A 14,105-nucleotide genomic window follows, 5' to 3' on the forward strand; every position below is an offset into this window, starting at 1 on the left:
TGCAGTGCATGATCTCCCAACACTGGGAGAATAATTAGCTTGCTGCTGCTCTCCACACTGCCTCATTTACCAAGTGTGTGTTCCTGTTTTAGCCAAGACCTGTTTGGACTTCGCAGTAATTTACACATTAATGAGTGGCTGAGGTTTAACAGAGCGAGTCTCTCTGCAGCATCCAGGCATGTTCCAACACAAGGGATGGAGCGATGCCCTGTGTGTCACGACTCATCACGTCAACGCTGTCTGCTCCTCGTAGACCTCTCGCTCTCTCGCTCTCTCGCTCTCTCTCTCGTTCTTTTTCGCACACATGTGCACACACATAACCATGCCTACAGCAGCTGACAGAGCCTCACTTTCACAAGACAGCAATAGCAACGCCCAAAGCCACCGGTCAACATTACACAACTAAAATGAGGATATATTTGCCACATCAAGCTGACACACAGTCCTGAACAAAGCCTCATTGTGTCTGCTAAACTGCTATAGATTCATCTGGCACCTCAATTGTGACAAAAAATTAACACAAAATATTTCATCACAGGGATTCCCAGAGTTCTATCTGATATCTTCTTAGTTGGAGTGATCAGAGGGAAATGTCTAGCCTTAGGCTTCAAAGTTTTAGTCATAAGGAGGACAGGGATTCCACTGAGCAATCACACAGCTAATAACTACAGCTCTTGACATTTCATCAACCCGAGGCAAAGCAAAATAAGGTAATATTTCCCTAACTGGCCCCATAGCACAGGCTGGTGAGCTGCCCAAACTTCACCTGGACCAATTTAAGCCCATTGGTTCAGTACACCTATTTGATGGGGAGGAGACAGTTTTGCTGAGAGAGGGGCTGGGAGGTTCGATGCAGGACTCTTATGAAAAGAAGTTGCGTGGAAATTGGTCTTTACGCCTGTGTGATTCAGGAAATATCAGCTGGAGATTCTGAATGGAGGCTGAGGAGGTCGGGGAGCTGGGTGTGGAGATGGGTGAGCGCAGAGGAAGTGGATCCGGTGTGGGCGGACATCTGGAGGCTAGAGGACTGCTCGGTTGGCACAATACCCTCGCCAGCTAGGCAGGCATTCACCGCTCGCCCACTCCTCATTTAGACTGCACCCATGGACTCCTCTCCGCTGAGTTAAACTGTCTGGGAGGAAGGGGGGAGGGAGGAGAGGTGGGAAGGGGAAAAATAAAGGAAGCAGAAGGGGAGGCAAGAGGGCTCCAGGATTTTGACACAAAGGCTTTGAGACAAGATATATCGTCCCCTCCCCGCGCACCTTAAAATAACCACAACTCGCCGAATGTCAGGCCTTTCCAAGTGCGTGGCACGGCGGTGATGCCTCGGGAGACAGGCCTACATTACTGGAGCAATTACATTATGATGATTGCTCAGAGCTCGCTGAAAGAGTTCAAAAGGAGTGCCATAACACGTGCGTCTTCCATTCTGTTTGCTGTCAGTTTTAAAGAAAGTTAGGGATGTGACAGCTTTGGCTGGGTTGGCTGTTGAAGTGCAAATTCATCAAGCCACCCACAGTGAAAATTATTCTGTGGTATAACAATAAGATGGTGTAAGTTTAAAATGACAAAAAACACACTCTGCAGTGCTTTAGAAAAGCTGCTCATGGCATAAATAGGGAGACACTGATATTTATGGACAATGATATCACTCTGGACAACAGTCATCTCTGCCATACCACACTCAGGCTTTCACAAAATGATCCCTATTTACTAATGGACATGCATTATTTTATAAATGTACATTATTTCCAAAATGTGCCGCAGAGAAGTCAAACCTAAAATATGGAGGCTAAAATACTTGGTGAAAGAAGACTCACACAGGCATATCAAACACCCTCTTATCAGGCTGTGGAGCAAAGCAGCTTGAGGCAGGGATGTTGTGACAATAACTGTCTTTCTCACTGAGGAACACCTAAGGTAGGAGAGTGATGGCTTCTGCCTCGCTCCATAATCTCTTATAGAGGAGAAAATCCCTGGCTGAATTCTCATTAATTGGATGTCAGTGCCTAAAGTGACAGGTTAGAGCCTCAGTGGTGTTTTCAAACCCCTCACTCCTACCGCTTTGCCACCTTATAATTAATGAAAAGGGAAATGGCTTTTATCCTCAAGCAGCAGGCATGAGATGGGTCATTCAATACAGATATAAATCTTACTGTGGAAAGATGAAATAGGTCACGCATTAGCCAATGAAAGACGGCACTGTTCTTCATTTTTTTTTTTTTCCCTTAAATGAGTTGGTTATGCAGGTCATGGCAAGGCAAAGTTTCCCTGATGACCAAAGTGTAGTTCGGGGTAACTGAAGCAAAAAGTGACAAATAAACAGGCAAACGCAATATCACACATTTTGACTCGCCTCTGCTCCCATAAAAGATGTGGCACAGGATTAGATTTAGTATTGCACCCAGTGGAGCTTAAAAATGCTGGGGTCAGGAGAACGCGCACACATTCACATGCACATACATAGTGTGCTCATCCATCAAACACAACCTTGAGAGTATCAGCCTGGCGCGTGGCCAGTCTCTCTAATGAAATCTGATGTTAAAAGTTGAGCGAGGACAAACAGGTTTGTTTTTGTCTGACAGGGACATCCTACCTTGTTTCATTTGTTATTTGCATGTCCAACAAACAGCCAGTTGACACATTCATGGATCCATAACGACCAGTTTCCCATACTACAACCTTGGAATTTGCAGAATGGCTCTTCAAGGCATGTGCATCTCATTATGGAGGGATCTCAACTCCTGGCATTATCGACAGTCGGGTAGGCAGTGAAACTATCTGAGTCTACGAGAGTGGCTTGCACTGGAAAGGGATCCTGTACTGAACGTCCCCACAAGGATGGCCCTGGGGGGGCATCAGTGTTCAAATTTAATGCTCTTGCTATGTAAATTTGATTGCCTGGTTTTATTAGTGGACAAGTGATAAATGGAGTCAGTGAGGTACACAAGCACCATTTGCAGGTCTTTATTAAGAGTCTGGAAAGGCAAGGCACATTCATCATGTTTACTAATGCACTAAAACCAGTGTCAATATGTTAAGTCACATGGAGAGTCCTTGTGGCTGAGCAGGACAGGAGGATTGCTTATCAACTTTTTTTTTTTTTTTGGTAAGTCTGCACTGCATAGTGTTGAGAAAACAGAAAGAAATCAACCTGCCGGTATATGTTGCATGCACATATCAGCATTTCTGCACAGTTTGCAAAGTTGTGTGAATTTTTTATTCTTGGCTCGACTGTAATTAAGAACAATTTTGTTGACAATATGATCAGCCAAGGAAATAAAAGCTTTCTGTTGAACCTTGTGATTTATTCTCCTGAGTGTCCATGGAAACCATGTGAAACGTGGCAGCGGTCCATTCGCCAGACAGACACACATGCAGAGCAGTATGCTTTAAGTCTTGAAGGCTCTGTCAGCTCGCATTTGGCTGCCGTCCTGCTTGGAACGCAGCAGAGCCTCAACTTGCATTGTCAGAAAACCCGTTCAATGTAACACCGTAGTCTGACTGCAACACAAGCACTCTCATGACCATAAACATTATTATTCATGCATTAAATAATGCTATTACACTAAGCCTTTTAATTAGCTTAATTACTGCCAATAGACCCCATGCTGCAATGAGGTTGAGAAGCACTCAAGGATAGTGCCAGATAACAGATGCTGGTATTTGTTTGATGCTGTTTAATGCTCAAGCGGATTTCAGGTTATTTGCAAATAAAGGTCACAAGCAGATATGAAATTGAGTTGAGACATGTCTTATTTGATTTTGATGCAGGTTCATAAGCAGGGTACAACTGATCCAGTTTCATCAAATGATGTTTTCATAAAGATTTCATTTCTGATCCAGATGAGTGGAGCACAATAGCTCTCAGTTTTTTTTTTTTTCTCTTTCCTCTGTTTTTTTGAAATTATACCAGGAACAAAATCACATCTGCAGCGTCAAATCTGATATTTTCTTAAATTACATCTTAATTACACCTCTATTAGTACTTCCAATGAAAAGAGAGGCACATCAGCCAGTGATGCATTAGGATATTTAGTGGGAGGAAGTTTGAACTGAAGATCAAATGCAGACCTACTGCATGAAAGCATGGAAATTTCATGACTAAACCATCTTGTGGCCACTACTTTTCATGCACGGCTAGTTCAAAATAGTATTTGAGTACTTTCATACATAATGATGTAATAAATGGACATGGGAGCCAATTACCCTGACTGGGTTGGTATCCAAAATCCCTGAGTCCAGTCCCTAAATAAATGTTGAAAGTCTATACATTCTGACAGTAATACATTTTTATTCATTTGAAAACAGATGTTGTCATTGGTATGCAAATAATGACATGCCGAAGTGTGCTGTGCTCTGATTGTACAGGCCTATTGAGACACAAGTACAATGTACATCTGTCTTTCTGCACAGGCTACAAGCTGCTTTCATGATTTTCCAGTCATTACATCGTATCTCATTTGCTCCCCGAGAAAGCTACTGTCAGTGTTGTAAAATTTGTGACATTTTATTGCTGTTTGTTCTTGGGAGCAGGCTGTCAAGAAGGATTGGGCACTGTGTGTGTCCCCCCTTTTTAGAGCGTTTTAGGTGATGAAAAGACTCTTTATCTCTTTATCACAGACTTAGGGCTCAGGCGGGTCGGTTACAATGTCAGTTTCTCTGCGAGGTGGCCCGGGTCCCGATGCTTTTCAGCACAGCCGTCCTCAGTTTCCTCCTCAAAAAATACTCCCTTCCTGAACACCTGTGTTTCTCATTCTTTGTTCATATTCAGCTGGGACAATTTCCAGCTGGATATGACCAAAACAGGCCAGATGTGAACATCTAATAACAGTGACAATTGTTAAGTTGAATGGCAAGGGGATCAAGATGGAAGCAGGCCTTTTTCAGATGAGAGCAGTCAAACAAGATGATGTATCCTCAGCTGTCACAGATATGTGGATCATCCATGTCCTGCAATATGTATATGTGTATATATATATATATATATATATATATATACATACACACACTGTTTTTGGTACTAGTTTTTGGTACTAGTTTACATTTTGATACTAGTTTACATTTTCTTCTGTAATTGACTTCTATCATTGTCTCTGAGGTGTAGAAAATGATTACTGACCAAATGACAAGAGCATCAGCAGGTAAATTGATTCATATCTTAGTGAATTCTGCAGGACAGTGACAGTATGAATGTGGGCACTCTCAGGTACGTCTGGCAGGTAGATGCCGAGAAGGAGACTGTCCACCGCAGGCACAGATGTAGCCGCATCAGAATTCTGTACGATCCTTGTTGTGAAATGCTTGGCTGCAGTCTGAAGTGAGAGCCAATAATGCAGAGCAATGACCCAGGATGCATCACATCCTGTGGAACAGCAACACACAAGCGCTGGGGAACGAGAGGCCTGCAGAGGACAGAGCTGAAGTGAAGAAAGTTTATACCTGGATCACCACATCCTCCTGAGGAGGATAGGGATTGGGTCCAGCAGAAATAGTCTAATCAGTGCGTTCAGCCAATGGAGGCTCGCCAACTACTAGACAGAACTATGTGCACGTTGTAATTAGTGAACAAATGTGAATGAAAAAAGGTTTCAGAGGATTTTTGCCTTCCCTTTGCCTTGACTCTTCAGATGCAGCCCTGCCCAAAAAACAAAAGTTTTACTAGAGCCTGGGCACTAATGTTAACAAGATCCTGGAAAATGCCCAGTGCCCTAAACACGTAAACAACGGCAAGCTGGGATTTGTTTGACAGCGCTGTCACAATAACCTCTTAGCACTGCAGACCGTGTAAAGAAATAAGCGCGGAAATCGCTAATTCCTCAGCCTTGCCAGGGACTATTTCTACAGTGTGTCCAAAAGAGATAAAAGTGCATAGCATTGCATATCACAAACAGATGCTGAACCCGTAACGGCCCACAAATGTTAAGAAGACTGAATGGCTCCTGCAGGGCTGATCAGTTTAATGTTCACAATGTGTTGGATGCATGATGCACAAAGAGCAAATTAATCGCACACTATATATTCATTAAGTAGCAAAACTCTTTCCCAATGAAGGCAACAGCTTTACAAGAGTCTGTTTGTTCTTTTTTTTCGACGCATGACAAGTTGCCTGCATTCTTTGCTTGCTCCATCATCAGTGGGCATGACTGACGCTCACACAGGCCCTCAGATACAGCTGGCAGGGAATCTGAGCACTCAATCAGCTTGATGGATTGCAAATGTTTGTTGCATAAACTTGTTTATCCAGATTTCGTTTTCTTTTTTTTTTTTTGATACCTCAAGAAACTGAGCGAGAGCAGCAGGGATTTGAAATAGAAGTTCTCCCTATGCACCCCCATGCTTAAGGGTGTGAGCCTTGAGAGAGGAGGAGAAGATCATCTCCACCACTTTGTTGGTGGTCTTCACAGCATCTCCCCCCTCCGACTGTGATGGTCAAAGGCTCTTAAGTTCGGACGTAATTTGGGAGACCAGAAGGGATCCTGCTGTTTGCTCACACAAGGAAGTCCCTCACCACTATGGAATTTCATTAAAGTTTAATTTGACAGCTCCATGAGGGCTGAGAGCCTCGACGAGAACAGAGAGCAGACGACTGGGGGAGGCAGACAGAGAAAGAGAAAGAAATGAGAGGTAAAGGAAGAGGAGTGAGCGAGGAGGTGGAAAGAGAGCTCAGTCAGCTAAAGCCCATATTGCTTCTAAGCTTATCCAGAATGACAGAGTAGAAACGGACCTATCAGGCATCCTGGCTGCGAATCCCACAAAATTAAGCCGAAATGTCCAGCATGTATGCGACAGGTTCAGAGACCCCGTCCTAATACAGCACCCGAATTTTTTTTTTCTCCTCCAAGCACGGAGGAAGGTATCATACAGTAACCAAGGCAACAGAGCCAACTCCTCATCACCAGGAAGGAGGCAGAATGAGCGCAGAGAAGAAGTTCTCCAAAGTGCAAAACACCAACCACCAAATAGACAAACATAAGACCACAGGCCGCCGTTTGTTAGGATTCTGTAATGGGAGCAGCCCATACAGAGAAATGTGCGCTGTTGATTTAAAACTGAAGTGTGTGTGCTGTCTATGCCATATGTGGGGACATAAAGAAACCAATAAGTACAACAGACACTCTTATATATTCTCCAACAGAGATCAGTTCTAGTGAATTATTGTACATTATATTGAAATTACTAAAGGCTTTACAACAAAACTCGCACATGGAAAGCCACATTTGAATTCACAGCATATGTGCTATTTGGACACAGATTTGCTCCCATATGCGAATTTTTTTTCTCTTTTTCTTTTCTTTTCTTTTCTTTTTTTTTGCAACACTTCAACTGGCATTATGACACTTGTTTCACGTGGCAACACTTATGTTCACATGCAAAGAAAAAAACACAGGTAATATGTCATTTCACGTGAAAAATAGGAAATTTATCCCCCCAAAAAAGAGAAAAAAAAAATTAAAAAAAATACACATATTCGAAAAATAAAAATATAGCATGAGGGTTTTCAAATGTGACTTTTTGGAAAGGATTTCCTAATTTTTCAGTAGATAGATAGATAGATAGATAGATAGATAGATAGATTTGCCTATAGGGGATTTCTCTCCACACATTGTATACAATTCTGATAATAAATTTCTTTTCCTTCCTTTTCAAACTTCAGGCTTTGTTTCAGACATACCTCACTGACAAAAGTAATCATTCTTCTATCCAGGAGACAGTCAGGACTGCCAGGATCTTAACTACCATACAAATTTCCCATGAAAAAAAAGTATGTTGGCAAACAGTAGTCTGTCTTTTTTCCCCCGAGTTCAAAACGTAGCACACATGCAACACAAAGAAATGTGAAATAGACGGAGCTTAAAGTCTGTTTCCCAACCATCACAGAAGTATTCTGAGCAGCAGTTGTCCAGTTTCCTATACCTCACCGTGCTCTGATATAGCACAGACGAGGATAAAAGGAGCTGTGAGATTATTTGTGAATTCCAAGGAAATTGAAGTTGGTCGGGGCTCTTATTGAAGCAGAACCTCTTCAGCCAGGCAGCCAGCTGGCCCCTGCAACTCTAAACAAAATATGCAAATGATCAGAATTCACTTGTCTCCGCTCATATTTTTTAAATTTCTTTATTTACAGTGAGAAAGAAGGATGTAAAGCCCTGCCATCTCCTGATTTTATACTGTCAAATGAGCTGCACTCACTCTGGAACTTGACTGGGTAAAAGTCACGCAGAAGGATTAATAGAAAACATCAGAATGGTATCGAATGCTGTGTAATAGCACAGTGTGATTGCAGGCTTACCTCCTAAATGTGAATGGAAATTTTCCAGTGGTATCTGGGTTAGTTAGTGTGGATGTGATGGTTGGGGGAGGAAAGCTCAACATTAAAGCTGCATGGCTCTAAAACGCATATCTGCCATTATCTCCATATACACATAATTCCTTTTGATAGCTCTTAATTTAGTGTCATCCCAAACTATTATGTGTTTTATGGCATTTTGGAGGGACCTGCAGCAGGGAGCAGATGTTTGACATATTTGTTAATGTTTTCTGCCCTCTGGTGTAGAGCACAGGTATCAAACTACTTCAGCATGTAGCTCAGTGTATCAAGTCTTAAAATATGAAGATCAGTGTTTCTTATCTCTCATCAGAATGTTTTAAACACATGAATCTGTTTGGCTCGTTTCCTCCGGGGAGAGGTGTCTCTGCCTTGTCTGACAGCCTTCACTGTAATTACTAAATTCATTTGCCAGACTTAATAGCCTAAAATCAAATTACAAGTTTTAATCCAGCGTTTTCCTAATTGGTAATTATTCATTGCTTGTGACAGACTTTCACCAGAGGGAAAGGAGCTCATTATGGACGCCTGATCTGTGTAATTACATGGCCGCCTTTCAGCTCGGCGACGCAGTCTGCGAGTTTCACTCAACTTCATGGAAACAAACAAAGTGATAGTGATGATGATGGCATCCCTGCTGTTGTAAACACACACTGTCACACGTGTGTACACCGAAGTCACATTGTCTCCATGTGAGTGTTTGCTTATTGTTCAGCTTATTGTTCAGCTTCAGTTTGCTTATTGTTCAGCGATGAGTTTGGTTTATCAAACTCATCGAGCTCCAACAGGTTCTCTCAACACAGCAGCACATAGGAGACTTTTTCCTAAGATTGCAACTGCATTTATCTACCAATAGAGGGCGGTGTTGGTGCAGTAATCCCTCCTGCAAAAATCACAAACGATTAAAGTCAAGGATGTTCTCAGTGTATTAAAACATTTAGTGAGACAAGGCATTGTGATTCAAGTCGAATTTGAGTCTTATATAAGATGGGATATATTTATGCTGTCATGGGAAAATAGGAAAAACAAGTCCAGTAATGTTAATTCTATTAGGGATGCAATGAGATTACATCGGACTCTGTGTTTGAACCAAGCAAAACAAACCTGATAAAAGAACACAAGACTCTGTTTTTTTTTTTATTCTTAATCCACTGTTTAATTTTGTACATCTGGTCACAAAAAAAGACAATCAAGAGCCGTCATCCTCTCTTTCTCTCTCTCTCTCTCTCTCTCTTTCTCCCTCACACACACCGCTCACACGCTCAAACACACACACACACACACACACACACACAAAATCGGCAAACAAACTCTGTTGTGCTATTTTTCTATCTTTGATTCATCTCTGTTTTCATAACTTAAAAAATAATTTAAATAAGAACATTGATTTTTTTTTTCATGGGCACTTGAGAGAGATGAAACAAAAACGAAGGGATTGGCTGACATGTCAAGTGGTTGCTTTTGTTTGTTTGTTTGTTTTTAACTGAGTTTAGAGCTGCTCTCCCAGCGGAAGGAGTCGTTCCGCAGGACTTTGGCCAATTTCTCATTGAAGGGCATGTAGAAGTCACGCAGGATCTCCTTGGTAATGGGGAGCATGGGTCCCAGGTTTTTGTCGGCCGGCCTCCTGGTGTTGGACGCAGGGCTCTTAGTGATCTCTGCCTCTTTCTGCTCCGTCAGTGGCCCTGTAACACACACGCATGCACACACACTTTAATAAACAGTAAGAACAAGAGGCATCCCCTCCCTTTTTTCTCTTCTTAGAAGTTCCTGATCAATTAAATCCTCCGGGCCTCTTCAGACGCCGCCACAGCTCTAAACTAATGAAAGCAAATTCAATCAGCGACTCTGAAATTTCACTGTATATCAGCACCGCTCTGTTTTCTCCCCAGAGCTCCGACTCTCTGGGAGGTAATCACACCTTGGCTGGTGTTGGCAGCTCCTTTGAAGAGCTAAGTTTAAGCTTTGGGGCAATTAAAGTGCAGAAGGAACGAGCGAGACAGGAGAGCGAGGGCATCGGCGGCGCTCGGCAGGGCTACACGGGCAGAGGCGCATTTGACTCTCAGCCCAAACACACACAAAAAACAAACACGCACACACACAAACTCCAGACATACTGGCCCCTCGCTAACAGCCATCTCCTACCCCAAATTAGGGTTGAAACCTTTCATACTGAGAAAGTGCAAAATGTGTGGAAGTTGAGGAGAGGATGTGAGGGCACTTTAATCCTCTTTACTTGGCCAGGAGACTGTACACCGCTTAAGCAGCGAAAGGAGCCCAACTGTCTGACAATCAGTGAGCAGTTAAGGTCTAAAGGCTCATATGGTTCTTTGTTAACGGCAGAGTGAGCAGGATTTTCCTAAAAAAACTGTGTATAGACTCAAAAAAATCCTAATCCTCTAAATCATCACTTGCAAACCACTAGAAGTGTGTGTTAGTGTTTCTGCAGAGACCCTGCCCTCCGCCTGGATTTTCTTGTTTGGCTGAGCTCGGGACTCTTCCGGGCATCAGCCTTTGGACAGAAAGACAAACAGACCGCATCTAAACAGCTGCAACAATTCATTCATTGTTCCTATGCTTCAATTATCAATTTGACAATTCAGCTGCATCGATCTCCTAAAAGAAATCATTTTGAACTGATTCTTTCACAGTTCTTAAAAAAATAAATAAATGAAAAGCTGCGGTGATCTAACAGAATACTATAAACTGCACCTTTTTTGTCGATAAGGTTATTTTTTATGGAATAAATAATGTTAAAGGCCGACACTTTCAATGAAGTGGTAATGAATGGTGAATGCTACTCTGCCTCAGGAGTTCAGGACAACACTTTTACCCCAGCATAACCCAAAATATAAAAGTATTTTGCTCTGTTGTTTATGTTTTTGCATTCATTTGACATTTGACAACATTAGATTAAAGACAGGGACTTAAAAGTGTTACATTAATTCTCTGAGTTATTAGTCTCTGCGTTAACCTGAGGGGGTTTATCCTTCCTAAGCCTCATCCTTCACATCAGTAAACAAAGTGTTGTGGCCTCCCATTTGAACAGCATTTATTTATTTATTTATTTACGTATTTATTGTCTGATTGTTTTTCACATTTCAAAAGGAAAATGATAGTCTGACATTACAGTACAATTTTGGTTAAAAATTCTCAATCAAAATATCCGTAGTTTGTAAGCCCAGACCGAACTGACTCATTCCAAAAATGAAATATCATTCATAAATTTAATAGCCAACCAATGAGTTGTAAATGCAAATGATTTGTTATTAAACCAAACATTCACAGCCTTATCTTTTCTTATGCTTTCTAGTGATCACTTTGCCTATAACTGATCACTGATCTGACTTACCCAGGTTCAGGAAATCAAAGACTTTGTGCATCGTGTATTTCCTGTTAGAGGCGTGGTCCTCCAGCCGCAGGACCAGGATCTGATCCCTGCTGAAGACGGTTAGCCAGTCCATTATGTACACAATGTACAGGCCAACTTGCAATCTGACCTGCAGACACATAATAAGGGAATCAATGTGAGATAATAGAACTGTGTCCGGGCAATTTCCTCCTCAGCAGAGACACACACAGGCGCACAAGGCAGTGCATGCATGGCTAAACATCTTTAGGAGATAAACAGGGGCAGGCGGGGTGGGAAAAATGGAGGCGGGGGAATTCTACCAGCTCTGTCTCTTCTGTCCTCTGTGCACTCGCCCGGGTGCTGCCAGGAACTGTGTGGGCATCTAAAAATGTGCTGGTGTCATGGGGTATGACTGGTGGAGGCCTCAGAGGCAGATGGACTGTCCGCTGGAATCACAAGTCGGCATCACACATACTTGTTCTTTGCACCAGACGCTCCCGCCAGGACTCAGCCCCCATTATTTTATACACCTGCACTTTGCTGTCACTGTTTGTTATTTTGTTTCACCCTCCATTTGAGTCCAAATTTTCCAATTTCATTCTAAATTAACCATTGATCTCTTGTGCGATTTCGCCGGAGCGTCTGAAGATCGTCTGATTGCTGCTGGAGCGGCTTTTATAGACCATCATGCAGTGAGATGCCAGAAGCATCTGCAAAAAAAAGTGTAATTGACTGTAATTAGGACAAAATACTGTGTTATTGGGAATGGGCTTTTCATTGCATTCTCGCTCTCTTTCAACAAAACTGAAAGGCCATTTAGAACAAATTATCACAAGAGAGCCAAACAAGTCTTCCTTTGTTAAAACAATTTGGCACAACGGCGACGGCCAATCATGTACCCATGCGGCTGTTTATTTGTCTTTTCCCTCTTGACTCTAATCTCAGCTCTAAAACTTTTATCGAGGTGCCACAGGCATTAGAGACCGCTGCATGGACAGCCATAATGCATCTCGTACGGTCTAATGACTTGGAGGAGATATTAGTGGACGGACAATTAGGCCAGTGAGAGAGAATGAGCGTGCTCCCGAAGGGGCCATAAAGCTCCTCGTGTACAGTTGGAGAGGGGCAGATGAGAGGGGGACCTTTGAATAGAAGGCAGCCTGGAGGGGGAGTCAGAAGAGGACGGGCCTCTCTCCTCCTCCCCCCTTTCAGCCAGCCTGCCCCAGGGCACTATGGGAAAAGCTGGCTGGGGGCCCAAGCACTGGGACCCTGCACTGGCTGACACTGAGAGCTGGTGTGTGTTGTGAGTAAAAATGAACATAGGCAGCAGTCTAAAGCACACAGTGCAGATAGAGCAGGCTATGCTGCTTTGCTCTATGCTTTATGGGTGTTGTCAGCTCCTCTCATACAGTAGTACACCCTCTCAGGTTTTATCAAGCGCTAATGAACTCTCGATTTCTCTCCTGTCTTTGTCCATCCTTTCCTCTCCTCTTTTCAACAGCTAATGCACTGCTTGGTAAATGACAGCTCTGTGCAGGGCTGGGAGGCAAAATGAAGTGGGAGGCAAACTCACTGGCATGGCATTGTTGAGAGTGGTGTTGTACACACAGGAGCGCATTGTGTACTCCATAAGGCACCCCTCAAATAACTGCAGAGACTCCGACACTTTCTCATGGAAGTCCTCTGCAGACTTATTGGCAATACCAAAGTAAAGGTAGTCGGAATAGAGCCTGCAAGACAAAAAAAATCACAAGGCAAGTGATTAGTGTGACTGGTAGCAGCTGTATGCAGATATTTTTGCTTTGTTTTAACTTGCATGGAGTACCAGATTAGTGGGGTTTGAAGAGGATGCATTAAGAGCTAACTTTTCATGACACTGATGACTATTCTCATGATGCAGCAAGCCCCACCTCTCCAGTGCAACAAGGAGCATAAAACAAACTATTTTATCTGATCGCGACAAAAAGAATCCTGGAACATTTCATTGCACTTCATTCAGATTCAGACATTTGATGGCGTCTGTGCTAAAGAGATGCCAAGTTTGTAAACAAGTCTCACATAACAAAAATGGCATGGTTAATCTAATTGAGCATGCAATTCATTTCCTCGGGAATTCCTTTAGGGAAAGGTTGCATAGGCTGTGATTTGACAGACAAAAGCAATTAGAGTGAGCGTGTTGAGACATCCTCTGAAGTAAAAATCAACGTTAACAGCATCAACTAATCCCAGTTTAAAGGGAGTGTCTCTCCGGCGTTCAGCAGCCTGTGATGAGGCATCATTATGAAACTTATGCGACAGCCAGACGGAGTAAAGACAACAAATCTGCAGTAACAACAGGTCTTTGTCTGCCATAATCAGGGAACTTAGCTCTCTGAGTGCGGCATCAACGGCCATAACTGAGGCATGAAGGTGGTGTTTAGGGGACAG

The 14,105-nt window shown here is 42.9% G+C and overlaps 1 protein-coding gene across 2 annotated transcripts in view; it reads right to left on the minus strand.

Annotated features, from left to right (window-relative positions):
• Nucleotides 1–9,725: 9,725 nt before the first annotated feature.
• Nucleotides 9,726–14,105, minus strand: part of chst15 (carbohydrate sulfotransferase 15) — a 32,905-nt gene continuing 28,525 nt past the window's right edge. For both annotated transcript variants that reach the window (XM_030078519.1, XM_030078520.1), the window contains 3 exons: nucleotides 13,252–13,408; nucleotides 11,679–11,826; nucleotides 9,726–10,011 (listed from right to left, as the gene is read on the minus strand). In XM_030078519.1, coding sequence (XP_029934379.1) covers nucleotides 9,809–10,011; nucleotides 11,679–11,826; nucleotides 13,252–13,408 — 508 coding nt within the window. In that variant the 3' untranslated portion in view covers nucleotides 9,726–9,808. The remainder of the gene's footprint in view (nucleotides 10,012–11,678; nucleotides 11,827–13,251; nucleotides 13,409–14,105) is intronic.

Source organism: Myripristis murdjan, chromosome 19, assembly GCF_902150065.1.
Source record: "Myripristis murdjan chromosome 19, fMyrMur1.1, whole genome shotgun sequence".
Taxonomy (NCBI): domain Eukaryota; kingdom Metazoa; phylum Chordata; class Actinopteri; order Holocentriformes; family Holocentridae; genus Myripristis; species Myripristis murdjan.